This window comes from Manis pentadactyla, chromosome 16, assembly GCF_030020395.1.
Source record: "Manis pentadactyla isolate mManPen7 chromosome 16, mManPen7.hap1, whole genome shotgun sequence".
NCBI classification, from domain to species: domain Eukaryota; kingdom Metazoa; phylum Chordata; class Mammalia; order Pholidota; family Manidae; genus Manis; species Manis pentadactyla.
Window position 1 is genome coordinate 55610971 of NC_080034.1, and position 23625 is coordinate 55634595.

At 46.4% G+C, this 23625-nt stretch overlaps 1 protein-coding gene across 8 annotated transcripts in view; it reads right to left on the reverse strand.

Moving 5' to 3' along the window:
* Window positions 1-1752: 1752 nt before the first annotated feature.
* Window positions 1753-23625, reverse strand: part of PHACTR1 (phosphatase and actin regulator 1) — a 507238-nt gene continuing 485365 nt past the window's right edge. For all 8 annotated transcript variants that reach the window (XM_036876973.2, XM_036876756.2, XM_036877040.2 and 5 more), the window contains 5 exons: window positions 13915-13970; window positions 9249-9310; window positions 4976-5116; window positions 2786-2862; window positions 1753-1910 (listed from right to left, as the gene is read on the reverse strand). In XM_036876973.2, the coding sequence (XP_036732868.1) occupies window positions 1895-1910; window positions 2786-2862; window positions 4976-5116; window positions 9249-9310; window positions 13915-13970 (352 nt within the window). In that variant the 3' untranslated portion in view covers window positions 1753-1894. The remainder of the gene's footprint in view (window positions 1911-2785; window positions 2863-4975; window positions 5117-9248; window positions 9311-13914; window positions 13971-23625) is intronic.

Sequence of the window (23625 nt, forward strand, 5' to 3'; positions counted from 1 at the left end):
GCCACAGAGAAGTTAAACGAAAGAGCCCTACATCTTTCATCATACCATTTGCACATTCAAGTGTCAGTAAGCCTTACAGGAAGACTGTGTTTACAGCCACACTAAAATCCCCACTACATTTTCCCTGAACAATAACCATGGTAGTTAACTATTCAGATTCAACATTCAAAGAAAAAAGGATCTAGTGATGCCTTCCCTCTCAGTCTGGGCAGTGGTGCCCTCACTCCAGGTGGTGAGAGAAAAGCATAGGACAGCTTTGCAAAGGCTGGTGGGCACTGCCTCAAGAACTGCCCTGAGCTTCCCCCCAAATATGCACAGCCCCTGGGTTAGTGTTGGCCCCAGGAGCTGTTAATGCCTGCAGAAAATTAAATGGCCTCATTGATGGGTGTGCTCCCAAGAGTAATTTGCTTCCCATGTGGTTTGGTGTGGGGAGCAGTTAACTCTTTTATTGTGAAGGCCAAGCTGGCATCTTTCTAAATCCTGGGCCTGTGTGGTGGGGAGCGAGCGCTTACCTAGGAAGAGCGTGGTCACTACAAGACCACTACAGAGCTTTGCAACTCTGAGCCCTACAGGGTTCGTCAGGAAGGAACACAGAAGAAGCCACAGTGGGCTTCGTGAAGGTGGATGTTAGGGTTTGGGAGCTGTCCTTCTTCTCATTGCACATCCTATCCTCGGAGGCCCTTTGTCAACAGAGCACTGCCTTCCTATGGTCCCAAGTGGGTAGGAAAGAGATGCATCCCCAGTCACCTTCACCAGCGCAGGGAGGGAGAGGTTGGATCCTCTCCAGATGAACAGGAGTGGGAAGGTACAGCATGGGGAGGCATGGCTGGTGTTTGCATGATTCTAGCATATGCGGAACCCTAGGGCCTCTTCTCAAAACTTGTGAGTGCAAAGAAAGGAGACTGGAAGGCCATCAGTGGCTGGAAAGCCAGTCTTTCAGGAATGGTTTCTGGCTTGCATGCACTGGCCCTATACTCAGAGGCCACTAACTTCAAAGCCATATGGTCACTGGCCCTGAGGCACACACACAAAATGAACAGCAGCCAAGCAGTCTCTTACCTTGACAGGGACGCTACACTCCTACTCATGGATACCATTTAGCCATGGCTGGATGTGTGCGTAAAATCACCCATGACATTTGGCTGTTTTAACAAGGAATGTGTCAATTAATTTGAACTGAGCAGACGAAAACTTTCTCCTTCTAAATCAGAGCTTCCTGGAAGGCAGCTCAGCTCAGTCTGAGGGGACAAGATGGGAGCTTGGATCCCAGCCTCCGGCCCCTGGAACCCATACACTCTAAGGACCAACAGCCAACCACAGACTCCTCCAGAAAAGGGCCTTCCCTTCTGTCCACTGTATGGATGGTGGCTGAAGGGAGAGGAAGGGCAGGGGCAACTGAGAACAGTACTCCCTCTCAGCACCTTCCTTCTAAGGGGCTTCCCAACCAGATGCAATGCCCAGAGGAGTGTGGCTGGCCAAGTCTAGAAGGCCAACCACACCATTTGTTTTCCACAGTCAATTGCAGGCCAAACCCCACCTCAGCTTTCTTTGGACTTGGGTGATAGACATTTTTGGGGAAGAGGTTCACTGGAGCCTAAATAAATGCAGTGCCTGCCAGGCCTAGCCAGAGAGGACCAGGAATGCTCCAAGTGCTGGGAAGTCTTCGCTCAGGCCCTGCCGGTCCCTCGGCATCAGCGGTGCACCCGTAGCTCTGACCTTGGAGCGGTAACCGTCATATTTTCGCAAATAGAATCCTGATTGTGTTTCCTTTTATTTTTCTTCTTCTTTTTAAAAAAGGCAGTTCAGAAGATTTACATTGTAATGGGGAAGTGAATAAATACCAGCACTTATGGTTCTTATAAATTTATGTTTTGAAGACAGCATAACATGACTGTTAAGGTCGGTGAAACCTAGGAAAACAAATAATGAAATCAACGGGCTTCCACGGCGTTGGATCCCACAGTCCAAGCTTCCCACCCACCTGTTTCTCACAGCAGCTGGCTAGCCCATAGGCACATCCCCACAGAACTTCTCAAGTATGTGAGCCTCATGGAATTTGCCTTTGGTTTTGGAACAGGTTAACATGGAGCTCCGGGGGGCCAGCCCAGGCGGCCTCAGTGGCCCTGGGCCAGTGCGCTCAGCCTGGGCTCAGCAGCAAGGTGGGGAACCCAACCCAGTGGCTCTGAGTCCAGACCAAAGTACTTGGTATGTCCCGTTTCTCTGAAAGTTCCCCATAGGAGACAGATGTAAGAATTAAGTCAATGGCTCTGCCACCAACTAGCCACGTGACCTTACATAAACCCCTTAAATCTCTGCATGCTTCAGTTCCCCAAATACCAGCACACAAGCCTGTCTAGGATAAGGACATGGAATCCAGGCGTGACACCCCTGAGGAAATACCATGTGGATTTGGCATTTTGCCCAGGTGTGGCCTTGGCTGACTGGCTGTACACTGGCAACGATCTTTTCTCCTTGGCTGAAGTTTTCATAAAAACCTACTTTGGGCTTATTGGTAAGTGGTCTGGCCCTTACCAGGTCTTTATTTCCAATGAGTTACAAACCAGGCTTTCCAAGGGCTGCTTTCAGCCTGGGCCCTCAGTGCCCCCTCCCCGGGTCACGGTGGTCAGGGGGCTGTCACCGTGACCTTTCTTACCTCCTCCCGTACTGCAGACACCCACCCACACTGCTTGGGATCCCGAAGCAGATGGGATCGTTTACTTTGGAAGTAAACATTACAATCTGAAGGGATAAAAAGAAAAAAAAAACCCAAACCCTCGATACTAACCTTGTTAAATGTCTACTCAACTCATGAACTTCCATCTCAGTGCTTTTAAATTCATTGAGCTCCTTTCGAATGGCAGCCTGGAATGAAGAGAAGCCCGTGGGTATGCAGAGGAGGAAGGTGGGAAGGGGTGCTCTTTCCATTTCAGTTCTAACAATACTTTTTTCTTTGACAAGCCACACAACAAAGCCCTTTCTATGACAAAGTATGTAAAGTGAATTCTTTCACTGGGAGAAAAAAATACACCTGAGACTTCCTTTAGATGCTACTGAGAATCCTTCCCCACCATTCCACGTTGCAAACGGTATTCGGGATGTTGCCTGGGGCATTTTTTCCTTCCCCCATCTAGGCTTTCATAGCGCATATACATCTGCCTTACACTTGAAGAATCCCAAGGACATATTTCAATGCCAACCTCCCATTTTCCTTAGGTAAACAGTCTAAGCCCATCATCACAGGCACAGTGGTGCCTCAAAATGGACACTTCTAGAAGGGGAAGGGGTGGATCACATTCTCGAGAGAAATTAAGGGAACAGGTGATGGCCAGCTGCCCTTTCCCTTGGATTTATAAGGCCTTCACTCTGTTGACTCCGAGACAGGTTTTGAATAACCTCAGATATCCTGAGATGAACCTGAACAATCTCATCCTTCCAGCGCTGCCCACAGATGTGGCTGAAGCCGAGGGGACAGCCGGTGCAGAGAGGTGGGGTGGGCCTGGACTGGAGAAGTGCCTGGGCTTGGAGAAATCCTTGCTTCTTTCTTGGGGGCCAAAACTTTAAACATGTGCCCTTTTCCATAGCTCTTTGCAAGGCTGATACTTGCTTTGATGGGACTGTGAGCTAGAGGGTGGTAAAGTCATTACTGGGTAGGATCAGTGTAGCTCCCCCCAGGGAAGTGCCTGCTTATCAGCTGCAGGGGAAACACCACTTCCTGTTCTTCTGTCCCCAGTAGCCTTTGAGGAACTGGATAGTTCCCTGCCTACCAGCTACTCAGAGCTTCAGCACAGCTTGTACTTTGCCTTGACATCAGCTGATACCCTCATCCTTGGTAAACAAGCAGATTACAATGTGTGTATGAAAGACAGCAAGGGCAGAGCCCCCTTCTCATTCACAGGTACAAGACACACGACCGGGGACTGGTCTGGTCTGGTGCATGGTGATGCCAGGCCCTGGGGTGACTCACCACAGACTCTTGTGCAGGGAAGGTGCCAGTGCTCTGTTTAAGAGGAAGGCAGAGGTTTCCATTCATCAGGATCTGTGCAGTTGACCCACTGCATGGAGGCATTTTGGGGGGTGTCTGCCTCTGGCTACGTCCCTCCCACCCGAGCACAGCAGCTGCCCTGCACTCGCGCTCCCTGCAACTGGTCCAGCTGGAGTCTGTGCTGTGGATGACCCCCTCCTGCACTGAGGAAGCCACTGGGGCACGGATGGGTGGGTGAAGGCAGGACCCTAGCTGAAGGTCCCTGGTGTGTCCGGGAGTTTCCCACTGTCATTTGCACATTTTGAGACTTTTGTTTTAAGAAATAAAGACCCTTAGCCCTCCAGCTCCTCATGATGACTGTACTAGAGTCTCAAAGGAGTATGAAGCAGAGGTTCACATTGATGCATGTTCCCATGGGAAGAAGGAATGATTTTTCATTTGCATCACTGCATTCCTTCTAAAACAACTTGATTATTATTACTCTTTTTTCCAAACGGGTAAGGGCTTAGTTTGATGCTTTGCTATCTGATCTGTGTTCTTCCCCCATCAGGCCGTGGGAACTGCAAGCACAGCCACTTTGTCTCCCCTTGGCTTCACCAGCTCCTGGCTGAGTGCTGAGGACAGGGTGCTCTGCAGGGAAGGTCTGCGACTAGCTTGCAGCCTGGTGCTCTTGAACAGTTTTATCCCCATGCAAGTGCTAGCCTCTCTCTCTGGGCACAGCCTCCATGCCACCTGCCCTCTACTGTACGTCTGTCTCACGCCTTCCCTGGAGCAGGGCCATCAGTTCAGTGGCTTCTCTGCAGACTCTCTGGAGCCCGTGGGCACAGGTGCTGGAGCAGTGGCCCGCCCAGCGGGTACTGAGCGCTCCGCTACAGAGACTGCAGCCCTGGCCTCGTTGTTCTCAATACAGGCTCCTGGCAGCAAGCTAGGAAGCCCCTCAGGGCAAGCCAATGCGTGAGGACCCACCACCCACCTCCTGGGCCCTCTGCTCACTTTGTCGGCCGCGGTGAGGCGGGTCCACGGCTTGTCGGCCCTGCGGTCATAGTCCTGAGCATCAGCCACCTCCACGTAGTCACTGAAGCGGATAAGGATCTTCCTTTCCCGAAGCTCTTCCACCGTAGGTCTTTGGCTGAGCTGCAAGAAGAGAGATGGACCCGGTCAACCAGAGAAGTTTAGATCATTGGCCCATCTGTGGATTTGTAGGTGTGAAAATGAGGTCCAGAGAGGCAGTGGACACATCACACAGGATGTGCAGGCAGGGCGCTGGGCGGGGACCCAGGGCTCCTGACTCCTGGGCCTGGGACTTGTCCAGGATTCTAAGGGAGAGAGCTTATTGTCCCTTCAGCTACCTCCGGGCCTACCCGTACAGACAGCCAGGCTGTCTCTTTCTTAATAACCCTGTGGCGTCTTGGTCTTTACAAGCAGCTCGTCTTTCTGTGTGGGTGTCCGTTGTAGATTTTCCATATCGGTCCTATTTATCCCGTCAAGGCACAGGAACCTTACACAATGCTTCTGTCTCATTCTGGATTTGTGAACCCACGTCCTTGTGTCACATTTAGTGCTCTCTGCAAGATGGATTTGTCAATCCTTTCAAACATGTCTGTGTTTTAGAAACAAGAAGGTGTGTGTGCAGACAGCCTGCAAACTCTGGGGTACACAGCCATGGGAAAATGCTAACTTAGGAGGTCAGAGCAGACCCTGCACCTCAAAAAGTTCAAAGGGCAGGTCAGTTCACAAATGCAGAGCTACGCCAAGTTTATGCCAAGTGAGACTCAGGATGGGCCCTTTGCACGGGTCTGGGCTGGAGGAATGAAACAAAGAGAATTCCTATTTATTTAACCATCTCCCAGGGTTTCTCACTAGCACCCTGCCTTTGTACTTTAACAACGTAAGGCTGATGTTTCTATTATCTCTTCCTGTCATTAGGTTTATTTGTTCTGGAGCAACACAGTTGCTCTCTTTAAGATGCTGTCAATTCATGTTTAACCGATCTTATTTAAAAGCAGTTTTTCCTCCAAGCCCTAGACTGTATTTAATTCTATTAATAGAAGATACAGTCTTTCCACAAAGGTCTACAGAACAAATGTACAAATAAATCCAAACCAGCCCTGCTGCTCTGACTCTATCATGCAGCTGCCACACATCTTCAGCTGGTGCCAAAATGTTCCAACCGGCTGCCAACTGGTCAACAATGGAAAAGCATAATTAGACGACTGCTTGGCTGGTATTAGATAGGATGGAGACTGGTACTGGTAGGCCCCAGTCAGGGCCAAGGCAGCCTGCAGCTCCCCCTGGGCCAATGGCAGGAATTGCTGGGTATCAGAGGCCTAGTGGGATGTGGCTCTGGCCACTTGCCCAGCTTGCATGTAGTTTCCCATCAAGGGGTTCCAGTTGGCCCCAAGGCTGCCCTGGCTTTCCCGGGATAGGACACTTTAGGGTCAGTTCGGGCGGTGCATCCTGACTCCAGAATGTGAGTGTGGGGGGCTTCTGAACTGTCATTAAAACAGATCCAAACCTTTACTGTTTACCATATTTACCCCAGATAAATAAGGACTCCAACTCAAAATGCCCAGTTTGTCTTTCTTAGGACTAGCAGGTTTGCCCTGGGGTGTTGGACAAATGATATGATTTTCCAAGTGATACTAAAAAGGTGGTTGAGCATGGCAATTTCTAGTTTATACTTCTGGAAATCATGGTCTGAATTTTACTAATAGACCCTATGGCAGAGTCTGGAGTAAACAGAAAACTAAAAATCAGGTCTGAAGGTCAGGGCCTATTTCTCATGCCTGAATCCACGGAGACCTTAGCCTTGGTGTCTCCCAGTCAGTGAGGCGCTGTGCCCAAGAGCGGGAGGGAGTAAGTGCGCAGGGGCCTGGCCTCTGCCCCCGGGGGTCTCGAGTGGTGCGTGGGCCAGGGCCTGCCCGGACTCCGCCCTGTGAGCCAGGGCTCAGCTCCCCGGCCCTGCCACATGGCGCTCTGCAGGGTGACGTTGGCTCTGGCTCGGGGGGCACAGGACCTCAGTGCATTTTTCCCTGTGGCCACGGTTGGTTTTCTAGGGAGGATGGCCTGGAAGAAGGGCTAAGGAGCATCATGTTCCAATGTATGGCAGCAGTAACGTCATTTGCAATCAGATACTCAACACAAGAGTTTACTGAGACCCAAATTCCTCTGTGAATATAACCTGACCCAGGGGCATTTCCGCCCCGCCTCCCTGCTCCCATTCACTTATCCAGCTAGCATTTTTTTGGAAGGGGGATTTATTAAAAGACAAAGCATATGATTTTTTAGGCTAGTCTCAATTTGGCTGAAGAAAACGACTCATCTGTTGCTATCAGCATCAGTTACTGTGTTTTATTTTTCTCACTGTACGTTAAAATTAAATAGATCTGTATTGAGGAAATCCTGGGGCTGAGGCTAAAGAACTGAAAAGCAGGCACCATCAGTGGCATCTGGTCGTGGGGTGATAAAGTTTTCCCAGGAAAAGAACATGCCCTGGGCTAGGAGGCGATATGGAATTCCCTACCCGTTGGCAGGCTCACATCTCTGTTGGCAAAACAGATGTGAGCGCTTCTTCCAGTCTTTCCCTTACAGTCACCCCCTTCTTTACATCTCATTACTTCTAATTCCCCAGGGGAGGGCAAGTGCTGAAATGACAAGGTAGTTTTCCTAGAAGAAGGTGAGGTAGCCAGCAGGAGGAAGAGGCATTTATCTTGTCCTGGAGGCTGGCAAGAACTGTGGATTATTCGGGGGCACCTCCCCCAGCATTACCCCCCTAGGGGAGATGGGCGTGGGAGGGAACCCTCCTCCCTTGCCCTCTGCCAAGCTATGCAGTCTGTTGAGTTTTTCTCTACTAAATTGTATACTCTTTTTTAAAGACATTAGAATTAAATGTATGTTTCTTTTCCCCTCAATTATCGTTTTTAGCAAGAAACCCTAAAGGTTAGGAGAATTTGTGGGTCCAGCATTCAACTCAGAGAACTTCATGAAAATCTGATTTAATTTTGTTTTGAATGTCTAGACCATCTTGGGTCACAAATGAGGGGTTGTCACCAGCCTCCTTTGATACCCTAGTCATCTCAAGCTCAGCTAAGGCATCTCCGCATGACCCCATGCCAAGAAAAAGAGGGCCTGTGTCCAAAGACTGGGTCCTATGGATAGAGAATCAGACCTTGACAGGGGAGAGGGCGCCTGGGTGAAGTGAGCTCAGAGCTCTTGCTCCCGCCAGAGGCACCCCATCCTGCCACCTGGCCTTGCAGGCTCTTGTTTACCCTCATCTGTAACTGGGACGGCATCTGGCTTATCACCAGATGTCTGGGAGGCTCTGAGGGAGAGAAAGTGTTGAGAGACACAATCATCACCTTAATAACTGCTCTTGATATTTTGGGAATCTCTGAATTTCTTCCTTTGCATAAGATTTCTAGGGAGAAAAATCCATTAACAAAGCTTTTAAAAATTAATTTTAATGGGTGTCTTAACTGTCTCTAAGATTTGAGTATCTTTCTCTCAAGATGGTCACTGTAGGAAGCTGATTAAAAACACTCTAGTCGGCAGAATATTTTATCTTGTGTCATCAATTAATTAGACTTGTCAACATCATCCAAGCATAGCCCCAAATAAGAGCTTATTATTAAAGAGGCTACTCATATAGCACTGATCCATTTGGGTCCACATTGTACTGCCAAGCCATCCATGTTTGGGGTTAAAACAGATGAAAGTCATAGAGCTAGAATTTTTGTATAAGTGCTTTTTCAAATACTTTGATTAAAGGTTAGTACTTTTTGGCAGCTTCCTAATTCAGTATTTCAATGTGGACTTAGCATAGTGAAGTTAAATTGCTCCTGGTTAGTAGGTCAAGAACAGTATCAAGGTAAGGCAAGTAAAATATATACTTCCCCAGGGTCATATCAAATAATTGCATTACATTTGAACTACTGGTTTTGAGGATGAATTTCCAGTTGTTGGATGGGGTTACAGTGAATGATTAAAAAAATATTCAATGTAACTGAAAATATAATGCACCTGATAACTAGTTGCTTGGGGTAGGCAGATGTCACAAAATCAAGCAAGACTGAATGTCCCCAGAAAAAAGGACTGAGAGTCACAGAGCTGAGCTCACCACTGCCCCCTGGAGAGTCCCGGAGAGTGGAGGGAGCCGCCTGCTCTGACACCCAGGGAATGGAACCATGAACGCCACTTCCCACGGGCCGGGCACTGAGGCAGCCCACCCTCTCCGGGCCCAGCTCTCAGCATGGAGAAACCTGCTCACCTTACGAGTTAGCCTCCTCTTGATCTCCCTTTTCTCCTCTTGTTCCTCTTGTTCGTTCCGAGCTGCAAGAAATATTTAAGATGCTTTTGATTTTGGTAAGCAGTGCAACACATAGGTGCATCCGTTGAGGCTTTGCAGGCTCTGGCCCACGCACCTCACAGTTTGCAAGGGGGAAGAGGGAGCCCCTGCCCCCTGCCCCGGCCACCTCCTGCCTGGGGGGACGCCTTCCAGCTGGCCTGCATTGTTTCAAGCTGCTGGTGAGCAGGCTGACCTTCTTGTTTGGTGTTCTTTATGTCACGTGGGGTTTTGAGTCTCTAGGCAGAAATGCTGTGTTGAGCAGTGTGGCCATAGGCAAGGAAGTCAAGTTCCAGAAGGGTGGTGGTACTGTTAGTGGTGACAGGGCATCTGGGGGGAGGTGAGGCTCCCTTCTTTGGATTAGACTTGGGCCTCACTCAACTCTGCCTGCAGCCTCACAGCAACGGAGGGGCCTCAGTCTGATGCGGCCTTGTGCCTGGTGCACTGTGGGGGTAGCACAGAAGACCAGCCAGCCGGGGTGCCCTCTGCCTGCTGGAAACACAGTGAGGAGCAGACAGCCACCACGAAATGCAGCGCTGCCTGCGCTGAAGGAATTTCAAAAAGCTCACCTTTAGTAAGCCCTGATTCCATTAATTCTTTGAGTTTTCCAAGAAGTCCACAGCGCATGTGTGAGGCTGCACTGTGGGACACAACTGCCCACATTCAGAATGTTAAGGAGCACCTTAGGAGGCCGACTGCGGGGCCTGAATGTTCTCAGCTGTGTCAGGGGGCTGGCTCTTCAGGTGCTTAAAGAGCCACAGGGAAGAGGGTCTGGGGCAGGGAGCAGAGATGTGTAGGGCCGAGCATGTGGGGTTATTTCTGCTTTTCAGCTGACTGAATGACCTTGGGTCCATCACTTTCTGCCTGGCCTTAGAACGGAAGCATGGGTATAATCCTAATATTGCCCAGTTTGAAGGAAATCATGAAAGTCCACCTGTGTCCAATTTCTGAGTCTCCCCCACTGAGTTTGGAGTGGAGGTAGCAAAACGAATCTGCTCCAGGTTGATCTGGGCATCCAGTCCATTAAGAGTGCTTGTTCTCTCACTTTCAGATAGTTAAATTATGTTTCTATAAAAACTTATCAGGAGAGGACATATCTTCAAAAGAGGGAGGCCACTGTGCACAGAAGCAGCCTCCCAGCCTGCCCTTCCTCGCCAGCGCCCGCAGCACGACCAGAGCCACAGCCACAGGCCACTGGCACGGAAGGTGGCACACCTCCCACTAGAAGGAAGGATGGCAGTTCAGAGCAGCACTCAGGCCCTTGCGGGACATCCCCAGGGGCATGATCTGGCCTCTGTGACTGCCTATGGGGTTCAGGATCTTGTATAGGGGTGGTACCAGAGACGCCCACATCACCAAAGGTCCCCACTGCAACTTGCCCAACAGTGTCCCAGCCCCCGCCCCCCCGACAGAACACCTTCCTTTGGATTTAAAGATCCTATCTCCCTTCCAGAGTTCCCTTAACAAATGCAAATCTCCATCTTTTAATGGATTAAAACCCATTAAACTAGTCAGCTATTAATATCTTAGTATGAACTAATCTACCAGAGATACACTGAGTGGCAGACAGCAAGACTCAGAAGAAAGGAGACGCCAGGCAGCTGCATTTGAGGTGGGAGCGGGGATGGACGGGAAGGTCTGTTCTGGAAGGTGAGTGCCCAGAGGCAGCTCGGGGTACTTGCTTACAATGCAGATTCCCAGAACATCAGGGTCCTGAGGGGCCCACGAGACCGCCTAGTCTTCCTCTGTTGGTTTGTAAATGAGGATGTGAAAGCCCAGGGGAGTTAAGTGACCAGTCACATGCAACAGGGCTAATTAGACAAACACTCCAGCTTTTTTTTCTTGCTAGAACCTGCTGCCTCTTCCCCATCATGTTTTGCTTGGGGCTGGCCCTCCGCCTCATTCCTGGTTCCTGGCCTCAGACTCCCCTTGTCCTTCAGGCCCCCTCCGAGACCTGAAGTTTGGCATCTGTCACACAGCACAGGCTGTTGTCTCCGTGCTTGTTCAGTCCCTCTGAAGGGTGGGGTCACGAGCTACCACCTGTGGTATCTGTACCTTTCGTTCAAGCCATTTACAAATACAGGGTCATGAATTCTCATGCTGAGGGCACCAAGATGACCCCATTAGGCAACTGGAAAGAGAGGCCAGGAGAGGCCCCTGATGCCGCCATCTGCTGAGACCCCCGAGACCACCAGAGTGCGCTCACTGTCTGCTCGAATGGGCATCCGACCTGCTCAAGGGCTGCCGCACAGAGCAAGCGCGGGGCAGGGTGGGTCTGGAGTCAGACACGGACCCTCCAAGCCCCCTGCCGAGCCGTGAAGTCTCTCTGTACCTCCCACCAGCACCTTCAGAGAGATGGTTCCTCAAAGGATTGAAAGCCCAGAGAATAAGTTTTAGAACAATTTATGGGCAGTTTTCTTACACTGTGGAACATTTCTTGTTTAGCAATCTGAATAGATTAAAAAAGAAAACATATTTGGGAAAACAAAGTTCCAGACTGCAGGTTAAAAACAAGCGCCAACAGGAAAACTGAGTTCATTTCTGAAAAGCTGTGAAACTATGAACTGATCAGCCTCTTTGGATCTGGTCAAGAATCCGAAGCTCTGAACAGGGTAAGAAGAGGGAAGAGAACAAAAGAGAACCATGGCAACGGTCTGTGAAGCCACTTAGGTCCCTGGATCTAAGCCCCCAGGCTTACCAGACATAAGGAACAATCTGGAAGATCTGAGTATTTTTGTAAGTGGCAACAGAAACCCAATACGAGGGACTTGCCGGGCCTCCCAGGGACCGTGAGCCAGAGGTGAGCTGGGGTTGCCAGACCCTCTCTTCCCAGAGCCCCCTCCATGCTGAGAAGAGCACTGTGTTCTGGACCTGAGCCATCTCCCAGAGGCCGTCAGCTTCTGGCAGTTTTGAGTCAGGTCACAGGCCGTACGTACTGGTGGCCCCATAGGTGAATTGTATGGAGATTCCTTCAGAAGACAAGGGGTATGTGTTAGCTACGTGTGTGAGGAAGTGGCAGACAGAGAAGGAAGCAGGTTCACCTGATTTCTGAGTTTAGGAATAAATGGACGCCTGTTTCTCTTTCTCTCCAGCAATGGAAAGGTTATAAATGGATCGGGTATCAGACAGGAGCAGAAAGGGAGACATCCTATAGGCTAACCACTTCCCTGACCATAGAAACAGCTGAAATTATTCTAATTTGTTTTATAGCATATTAAGCTTGGAAACCTTTGAGGGCACCCAGTTAGAAAAATATATATATATACACGAATTCCTAGAGACCTAGGAAAGATGTGCGGTGCACTCACAGCTGAGGGAGGGAGGCCAGTTCTGAAGTTAACACCTACGGAGGGTCATGGAAGCAGGCAGGTAGGATGCTGACGGCAAAGGTCACACAGAGGGGGCGAGGGTGACAGCCCTCCTGCCACAGCCCTCCCTGTGGGTGAGAGCAACAGCGCACCCTCAGCAAGCCTCCCAGAACACGCTGTGTCCCGAGACCACATGCGGAGGGGGAGATAAGTAAAAACAAGAACAGTGTAGTCTGGTCCAAGCGGAAATCCCCAGCCACTGGCGTGTGTGTGTGTGTACTCAATGCACACAGCATAGCATTTCTATGAAGCTCCGTGCAGCATGTATTTCTCTTTTCTGGAGAAAAATCAGAAAAGAGTGCATGGTGGGGGGAGAAAGGGTCATGGGTTAAACTAGAAATTTCGACTATCTTGAAGAAAGCATTGGTGAGAATCGTAATAATGATGGAGCGGATGTAAGCAGAGAGGTTATATTTTTTAATTATTTAATCTCTCCAGTACACTGAGGCATATTGGTGTCCCTAAGATGCTTCTTTCTTTTCGTTTTATGTATTTACTATATATATAATTTTATGTATTTATACTATATATTTATATATATCTGTGTCTATATATATTTTGAGCACCAAGTGGATTTTCTGTACAGATTCCAGTATCTGTGTCCTTGAACCCAGCATGGGCTCATTTATTTTCCCCATCCAGAGCCACAGACAGCGGGTTTTCCCTGCATCGGGCAGGTGCACCATCGGCCAGCTGCAGGTGTCCTGAGAGGCAGACATGAAGCACCTTCACTTGGAACTGCTTTCTTAGACTTTAAATTTAGTGCTCAAAGGGAGGGGAGTTTTCTCCACAGCAGCCAGATGCAATGGAAAGTCATATTTTCTAGTCCCAGGTTTTCAAATGGCAATTTGCTTTATGTTAGCCATCAATAGAGTATTTGCAGTTTTTAAGCTAATTTTGGCTTAATGGTGAGCCTGATTCTCTTTAAAATCATTCGATAATAAGTCCTCTCAAAGACTTCAGCTTCCCTGACTTTCCAGCCACTGCAGGAAAGGCTCTCCTTGTAGTCTGTGCGCCCCTACAAGCCACGGGGATCCCAGTTTGTCTTCTCTCCTGGGAGGTTGCCCTACATATTCAAACACACAAGGACAAAGCCTCGGCCATCAGAGAGGTCCTCGAGCATCTCCACACAGGCACGTTGGGAGAAACCCTGTGGCCTACAATTAAATACTAACCAAAGCCACCACAAAATATCAGCAGTTGCCATGGGCTTAGTCACTCACGTTTCAAAATGTTCCTCTGCTCCAATTCCTCTGCAGTCGGCCTCTGGCTCAGCCGCCTGCGGAAAAACACCAGGAGAAGTTTTTGGACCATATCATATCCTCCCTTCAGCCCTTGCAGCCACACGAGCCGGAGTCAGCGGCTGGAGTTCTTGCTCCATCCTGTGCTCTGCAAGACTGACTCTCACCACCGCCGCCTCCTCAGTTCCTCAAATTCAGCCCCGGGAAAGGCACCGTGCGTCATGTCACGCCGAGGTGACCCTCCTCCTCCTTCCTCCCCTGCCTGGCTCCTCCCCAGTCCCGTGCCTCGGGGGCCTCCAGGCGAGGGGACTCTTCTCACAGAAGTTCCTTTCTTTGGTGTGGCCTCCCAACTTTGGGCCTCTGCCTTTCGGTCCCGGCCCTGAGGCCAGAGCTCGCTCCTTGCCATGTTTGTGCAGACCCAGTTAGAGCACGGAGAGGCCCCTGGCCCCGGGGAGCACGTCTGTCTGCCAAGAACAATAGCTGCTCTTCTTCTTGTCCCCACCCATCACCACCAGAGCCTTGTTAGACGTGGAATGACAAATGAACAGGAACAGAAATGACACTTCTGTTGCCGGGTGCCCAGTTTAGCTATAAAAAGTGAGCCATCGTCGCAAGGGCACGAACCTGCTGTGATGCAACAGTGGGGCGGCCGGGGCAGGGAGGAGGGGGGCACAGATGATGAGCAGGCCCCACGTCAGGGCAGAAGTCACCAGGGAGTGGGAAGTTACTTACCACGGGGGAACTACGTGCCTGTGTGCCTGTGCAAAGTTCTAGGAATGACCAGCACAAGCACAGTGGGCCTCGGCACTCAAACAGCCATTTGTAATTTGGCAGCTCTGGGAAATTATTTAGCAGCCCTACAATTACTCAGTGTTCTGATTCACCCATTGGTATGTGGTGTGTGTGAGATGAGGAAATTGTGGAAGGAATTAGCCCTCTCTCAGGACTCCACTGGCCCCTGAGGGGGGATCAGCAGTGTACCAGATGTTTATCTCATGAAATCTGAAGAGCCCAAGGGTGACAGTATCAAGTCATGGAATCACCAAGTGTAAATATTTAAAATTCCATGCTTACTGTCACTTATCAGTTCTCTTCATTGCTCTGGGCCAGAGAATGATGGATTCTAAGATACCACAATACCACCACACATGCTTCAGATGGAGAATGGGCTTCAGTTTGAAAGAGAGAATTTCTCGGCAGGTGTCTCTCTTTAAAATCTGTACACCCTGGAAACTGCTGGAAGTTGTATTACGACGTGTTTTAAAGTTTAAAAGAACATTTTTACATTCATTACTCATTTTCTCTTCAAAACATCCCATGAAGGCATTATTTATCCTTGATAAGGGTCAGCTATGTATTTGGAAATTCACAATATTGGACATCCTAAATTTGGACTCCATGGTCTTTAAGTCCTTCCTAAAACAGCATGTTCTCAGACTATAGGAGGCAATTCGAGGTTACACAGCTCAGCCAGCTGGTGTCACTTAGGCCTGGAATGCAGCTCCTGATGCCACTTAGGACGAGTTTCTTAGAGGCTGTGACTCACCTTCCCATTTATTTGCTTCAAGAATACTTGAACATTTACAGAGATGGCAGCCAACTTATGGGACCATTTGGTAAAACCCATGCTTTAAATGAAGCTAGGGTTTGGGGGGTGCTTGACGTTTTGAACAAACCCTCAATTCAAGGTGGACCTTGCATCTTGGAAGTCAGGCCAGCGTTTTGGAGTCTTATGCCCAGAAGTGTCTGCAAAATGTCCAGCCCATCGCCTTTTGCCAAGCAGCCCATGGATTCCATTACTATTGCCTGGCTCTGTGCTGGCCTTTTGTTTTTATTTATCTTAAGGGCCATGTTTGGAGGGGACAAAACAATGAGTGACTGAACTATAACCAGAGAAAGTTCTGTTATTAACTAGAGAGCCGTATCGTCAAACACACACGATTTCACATGAGGCCCTCTATCTGTGTTTGATTTCTCTTGAAAGGGTCTGAGAACATAAAGGCTAATCATAGCTAAGCTCTCCCAAAGGGCATGTGCTATAATTAGTTGTTTTGACTTTGAAAATGAGTTTCGGTAGGAAAATGGTACTGTGGCATTGTAGTAACGAAGCACTAAACCACTTAGGACTCAGGGGATCTGGGTTCTAGTTCTGGCTCTGCTCTGAACCCCCTTTCCTAGGACAGGGTATTGGACCCCACTGGGCCTATGTTTTTTTCTTCACAAATAATAAACAGCAATTTGTAATAAGCTAATGCTGATTTCATGCCTATAATGTGCAGGCATGATTTTAACAACTACATATATGTTAATTCATGTCATCTTCATAGCAGCCCCTTGAGGTAGCACTGCATTTCCATTGTGCAAATGGGGAAACTGAGGCACAGGAAGTTGCATACCTTGCCCCAGGTCACACGGCCTTCAGCTGACAGAACCAGGACTTAACCCCAGACATTGTTTCTTGAATACCCTTAACCAGTGTATTCGTTCCCTGTCACTGTGGTAACAAATTACCATCAACATTGTGAGTTAAAACAATACAAATCTATCTTACAGTTCTGGAGGTCAGAAGTCCAAAGAGCATTTCAGGGGGCTAAAATCAAGGCGACAACAGCGCTCTGTTCCTTCTGGAGGAAGGGGAGAACCCGTTGCCTTGCTTTTCTTCGGCTTCTAGAGGCTGCCTGCATTCCCCGGGCCTCTTTCAGTCCAGCAGTAATGTAGTATCTTTCCCATCCCTCTCTGACTTTGACCCGTCTGCCTTTCTCTCAGAAGGACAGTTTGAGATTATGTTGAGCCCCCACCAGATGATCCACAATAATCTCATCTCAACACCCTTAACTTAATCACAGCCGCAAGATCCTGTTCACCATGAAAGGTTCCCAAGTGTGGGGATTGGAATGTGGACTTTTTGGAGGGGGAGTGACACTCTGTCTTCCACAACCACAATGCCTTACTAGTCAGAGTGGAAACTGACGTCCAGTGGGCTGGATCTGATGCTACGAATTCTCCTTGGTGCGCTCAGAGGTTGCCTTTGTATAGGGTGTGTGTGTTCCAGCCAGCCCAGTCCCTGGCAAATGAACATCTCAGGTTTACGATAGAACACACTGATTGTTGTACAGACAAGGGACTGGGGGGAGGCTAGAGGAAGTCTGAGAAGCCCGAGGAGGCTACTGCACACCGGGTAGAGGTTGACGGACACTTGGGTGAGGCGGTGGTGTAGATGTGTGAGTTCTTAGGAAGCCATGCTGACAGGCCACGGAGACAGCACATACATGGACAGAGGTGGAAGAAGGACATATATAGAATATCTCTTAGTTTTCGTAACACACGCTGGATGGACGGTAATGCCACTGACCGAGACAAGGAACACTGGAAGGGAACCAGGGCATTTTAGGGGAGGACAGGGGAAGGGTGGGAGGGAACTATGAGTTGAAGTTTGGATCTTGTGAGTCAAAAAGGCTTACGTTCATGCAACAGTGGAGATGCCAAGCAGGCAGCTGGACATATTGAGCTTTGGCAGGAACTCTGGGCCAGTGACAGAAATTTGTGGCGAGTCTGCAATACAGACTAATATTTGAGGCCAGGAATATGGGCAGAGCACAGAATGAGGAGAGGAGGGGGCTTATGGTGGAGCCTTACAGAATTCCAATATTTAAGGTTCAGACTAAGGAAGACATACCTGCTGGGGAGCTAGAGGATGGACAGTTCATGAAGGCAGGATAAACAGAGTCACGTTCTGGAAGCAATGTGAGAAGATGGGCATGGTTGATAGAGTGCTAGGTGCTGCTGCAAGTCCAGAGAAGGCCTGGAAACCACCCCCCTACCTCGGGTTTAGTACCAGGAATGTTATTAGTAGCCTCACTGAGTTCTTCCATGAGGTGGTAGGAATGGAAGCCAGGTTGGCGTGGGTTGAGGAGAGAGGTGAGGGCATCACAAATATGGAGAAACCTTCTGTGAAGCCTGGCTTTCGATGGGATGAGAGAGTTGGAGGTGAAGGAAGCTCTGGTGAGGTTTGTATTTTTTATTTAAAACAATTTTTTTATTAAGTTATGATTGATATACACTCTTATGAAGGTTTCACATGAAAAAAAAAGTTTGTTACTACATTTACCCATATTATCAAGTCCCTACCCATACCCCAACGTAGTCACTGTCCATCAGTGCAGCAAGATGCCACAGATTCACTATGTCCCTTCTCTGTGACACTGTTCTCCCCGTGACCCCCCACACCATGTGTACTAAACATAATATCCCTCTATCCCCTTCTCCCTCCCTCCCCACCTGCCCTCCCACACCCCTCCCCTTTGGTAACCACTAGTTCATTCTTGGAGTCTCTGAGTCTGCTGCTATTTTGTTCCTTCAGTTTTGCTTCGTTGTTATACTCCACAAATGAGGGAAATCATTTGGCACTTGTCTTTCTCCGCCTGGCTTACTTCACTGAGCATAATGTCCTCCAGCTCCATCCATGTTGTTGCAAATGGTACGATTTGTTTCTTTCTCATGGCTGAATAGTATTCCATTGTGTATATGTACCACTTCTTTTTCCATTCATCTAATGATGGACACTTAGGTTGCTTCCATATCTTGGCTATTGTAAAAAGTGCTGCAATAAATGTAGGGGTGCATATATCTTTTTGAATCTGAGAAGTTGTATTCTTTGGGTAATTCCAAGGAGTGGGATTCCTGGGTCAAATGCTATTTCTATTTTTAGTTTTTTGAGGAGCCCCCATACTGCTTTCCACAACGGTTGAACTAATTTACATTCCCACCAGCAGTATAGGAGAGTTCCCCTTTCTCCACATCCTCGCCAGCATTTTTTATTCTTAGTCTTTGTGATGTTGGCCATCCTTACTGGTGTGAGGTGATATCTCATTGTGGTTTTAATTTGCATTTCCCTGATGATTAGTGATGAGGAGCATCTTTTCATGTGTCTGTTGGCCATCTGAATTTCTTCTTTGGAGAACTATCTCTTCATATCCTCTGCCCATTTTTTATCGGGTTATTTACTTTTTGGATGTTGACGTGTGTAAGTTCTTTATATATTTTGGATGTTAACCCCTTGTAGGATATGTCATTTACAAATATATTCTCCCATACTGTAGGATGCCTTTTTGTTCTGTTGATGGTGCCCTTTGCTGTACAGAAACTTTTTAGTTTGATGTAGTCCCATGAGTTCATTTTTGCTTTTGTTTTCCTTTCTTGAGGAGATGCATTCAGGAACAAGTTGCTCATGCTTATATTCAGGAGATGTTTGCCTATGTTGTCTTCTAAGACTTTTATGGTTTCATGACTTACATTCAAGTCTTTGATCCATTTCGAGTTTACTTTTGTGTATGGGGTTAAACAATAATCTAGTTTCATTCTCTTGCATGTAGCTGTCCAGTTTTGCCAACACCAGCTGTTGAAGAGGTTGTCATTTCCCCATTGTATATCCATGGCTCCTTTATCATATATTAATTGACCATATATGGTTGGGTTTATATCAGGGCTCTCTAGTCTGTTCCATTGGTCTATGGGTCTGTTCTTGTGCCAGTACCAAATTGTCTTGATTACTGTGGCTTTGTAGTAGAGCTTGAAGTTGGGGAGCGTAATGCCCCCAGCTTTATTCTTCCTTCTCAGAATTGCTTTGGCTATTCGAGGTCTTTTGTGGTTCCATATGAATTTTAGAATGACTTTCTCTAGTTTATTGAAGAAAGCTGTTGGTATTTTGATTGGAATTGCACTGAATCTATAGATTGCTTTAGGCAAGATGGCCATTTTGACAATATTAATTCTTCCTATCCAAGAGCACAGGATGTGTTTCCATTTATTGGTATCTTCTTTTATTTCTCTTAAGAGTGTCTTGGAGTTTGCAGGGTATAGATCTTTCACTTCCTTGGTTAGGTTTATTCCTAGGTATTTTATTCTTTTTGATGTACTTGTGAATGGAATTGTTTTCCTGATTTCTCTCTCTGCTAGTTTATTGTTAGTGTATAGGAATGCCACAGATTTCTGTGCATTAATTTTGTATCCTGCAACTTTGCTGAATTCAGATATTAGATCTAGTAGTTTTGGAGTGGATTCTTCAGGGTTTTTTATATACAATATCATGTCATCTGCAAACAAGGATAGTTTAACTTCTTCCTTGCCAATCTGGATGCCTTTTATTTCTTCGTGTTGTCTGATTGCCATGGCTAGGACCTCCATTACTATGTTGAATAAAAGTGGGGAAAGTGGGCATCCTTGTCTTGTTCCCAATCTTAAAGGAAAAGCTTTCAGCTTCTTGCTGTTAAGTATGATGTTGGCTGTGGGTTTGTCATATATGGCCTTTATTATGTTGAGGTACTTGCTGTCTGTACCCATTTTGTTGAGAGTTTTTATCATGAATGGATGTTAAATTTTGTTAAATGCTTTTTCAGCATCTATTGAAATGATCATGTGGTTTTTGTCCTTCTTTTTGTTGATGTGGTGGATGATGTTGATGGATTTTCGAATGTTGTACCAATCCTTGCATCCCTGGAATAAATCCTACTTGATCATGATGAATGATCTTTTTGATGTATTTTTGAATTCAGTTTGCTAATATTTTGTTGAGTATTTTTGCATCTATGTTCATCAGGGATATATTGGTCTGTAATTTTCTTTTTTTGTGGTGTCTTTGCCTGGTTTTGGTATTAGAGTGATGCTGGCCTCACAGAATGAGTTTGGAAGTATTCCCTCTTGTTCTACTCTTTGGAAAACTTTAAGGAGGATGGGTATTATGTCTTCACTAAATGTTTGATAAAATTTAGCTGTGAAGCCATCTGGTCCAGGGATTTTGTTCTTAGGTAGTTTTTTGATTACTGCTTCAATTTCGTTGCTGGTAATTGGTCTGTTCATATTTTCTGTTTCTCCCTGGGTCAGCCTTAGAAGGTTGTATTTTTCTAGAAAGTTGTCCATTTCTTCTAGGTTATCCAGTTTGTTAGCATATAATTTTTCATAGTGTTCTCTAATAATTCTTTGTATTTCTGTGGTGTCTGTAGTGATTCTTCCTTTCTTGTTTCTGATTCTGTTTATGTAAGTAGACTCTCTTTTTTTCTTGATAAGTCTGGCTAGGGGTTTATCTATTTTGTTTATTTTCTCGAAGAACCAGCTCTTGCTTTCATTGATTCTTTCTATTGTTTTATTCTTCTCAATTTTATTTATTTCTGCTCTAATCTTTATTATGTCCCTCCTTCTACTGACTTTGGGCCTCATTTGTTCTTTTTCTAGGTTCATTAATTCTGAGTTTAGACTGCTTATATGGGATTGTTCTTCTTTCCTGAGGTAGGCCTGTATTGCAGTATACTTTCCTCTTAGCACGGCCTTGGCTGCATCCCACAGATTTTGCGGTATTGAATTATTGTTGTCATTTATCTCCATATATTGCTTGATATCTGTTTTTATTTGGTCATTGATCCATTGGTTATTTAGGAGCATGTTGTGAAGCCTCCATGTGTTTGTGGGATTTTTCATTTTCTTTGCTTAATTTATTTCTAGTTTCATACCCTTGTGGTCTGAGAAACTGGTTGGTACGATTTCAATTTTTTTGAATTTACTAAGGCTCTTTTTGTGGCCTAGTAATTATCTATTCTTGAAAATGTTCCATGTGCACTTGAGAAGAATGTGTATATTCTCCTGATTTTGGGTGTAGAGTTCTGTAGATGTCTGTTAGGTCCATCTGTTCTAATGTGTTGTCCAGTGCCTCTGTCTCCTTACTTATTTTCTGTCTGGTTTATCTGTCCTTCAGAGTGAGTGGAGTGTTGAAGTCTCTTAGAATGAATGCATTGCATTCTATTTCCCCTTTTAATTCAGTTAGTATTTGTTTCACATATGTAGGTGCTCCTGTGTTGGGAGCAGAGATATTTATAATGGTTATATCTTCTTGTCGGAATGACCCCTTTATCATTATATAATGTCCTTCTTTTCTTATTTTTGAAGTGTATTTTGTCTGATATAAGTACTGCAACTCCTGCTTTTTCTCTCTATTAGTTACATGAAATATCTTTTCCATCCCTTCACTTTTAGTCTGTGTATTTCTTTGGGTTTAAAGTGAGTCTCTTGTAGGCAGCATATAGATGGGTCTTGTTTTTTTATCCATTTGGTGACTCCATGTCTTTTGATTGGTGCATTCAGTCAATTTACATTTAGGGTGATTATCGATAGGTATGTACTTATTGCCATTGCAGACTTTAGATTCATGGTTACCAAAGGTTCAAGGTTAACTTCTTTACTATCTAAGAGTCTAACTTAACTCACTTAATATGCTGTTACAAACACAATCTAAAGGTTCTTTTCTTTTCTCTTCCATTTCTTCCTCCTCCATTCTTTATATATCAGGTATCATATTCTGTACTGTTTGTCTATCCCTTGATTGACTTTGGGGATAGTTAATTTAATTTTGCATTTGCTTAGTAATTAGCTGTTCTACTTCCTTTACTGTGGTTTTATTTCCTCTGGTGACAGCTATTAAACCTTAGGAACCTTCCATTTATATCAGTCCCTCCAAACTGGACTGTAGAGATGGTTCGTGGGAGGTAAATTCTCTCAGCTTTTGATTATCTGGAAATTGTTTAATCCCTCCTTCAAATTTAAATGATAATCTTGCCAGATAAAGTAATCTTGGTTCCAGGCCCTTCTGCTTCATTGCATTAAATACATCATGCCACTCCCTTCTGGCCCATAAGGTTTCTGCTGAGAAGTCTGATGATAGCCTGATGGGCTTTCCCTTGTATGTGATCTTATTTCTCTCTCTGGCTGTTTTTAATAGTCTGTCCTTATCCTTGATCTTTGCTAATTTTATTGCTATATGTCTTGGTGTTGTCTTCCTTGGGTCCATTGTGTTGGGAGATCTGTGGATCTCCATGGCCTGAGAGACTATCTCCTTCCCTAGATTGGGGAAGTTTTCAGCAACTACCTCCTCAAAGACACTTTCTATTCCTTTCTCTCTCTTTTCTTCTTCTGGTATCCTTATAATGCAAATATTGTTCCATTTGGATTGGTCACACAGTTTTCAATATTCTTTCATTCTTAGAGATCTTTTTTTCTCTGTGTGCCTCAGCTTTGTATTCCTCTTCTCTAGTTTCTATTTCATTCATCATCTCCTCCACCATATCTAATCTGCTTTTAATACCCTCCATTGTGCTCTTCAATGATTGGATCTGTGACTGGAATTCATTCCTGAGTTCCTGAATATCTTTCTATACCTCCATTAGCATTATGTTATGTTATGTTAATGATTTTTATGTTAAATGATTATTATGTTAAAAAATTTTATGTTAAAAAATCATTATGTTAATGATTTTTATTTTGAACTCCCTTTCAGGAAGAGTCATGAGGTCCATGTCATCTTTCTCAGGAATTGTATTAATTGTACTCTGGACCAGGTTCCTTTGGCGTTTCATATTTGTATATGGTGCCCTCTAGTGTCCAGAAGCTCTACTCTCTGGAGCTGCTCAGCCCCTGAAACAATGTCAGGGGTCGCAGGGGGAGGAAAGAACTGTTTTCTGCTTCCCGGCTGCTATGCCTGCCTCCACTGCCTGAACCAGTGGGCCCAGCACACAGGTATAAGCTTTTGTCCCAGAGCAGCCATATATGGATCCCTGCCTTCCACAAGTGGCTGGAATCTCAGTCTCTTGAGGAATTCTGCCTGTTAGCTTTCCAATCCCCTTATCACAAGAGTATCATGAAAGCACCATG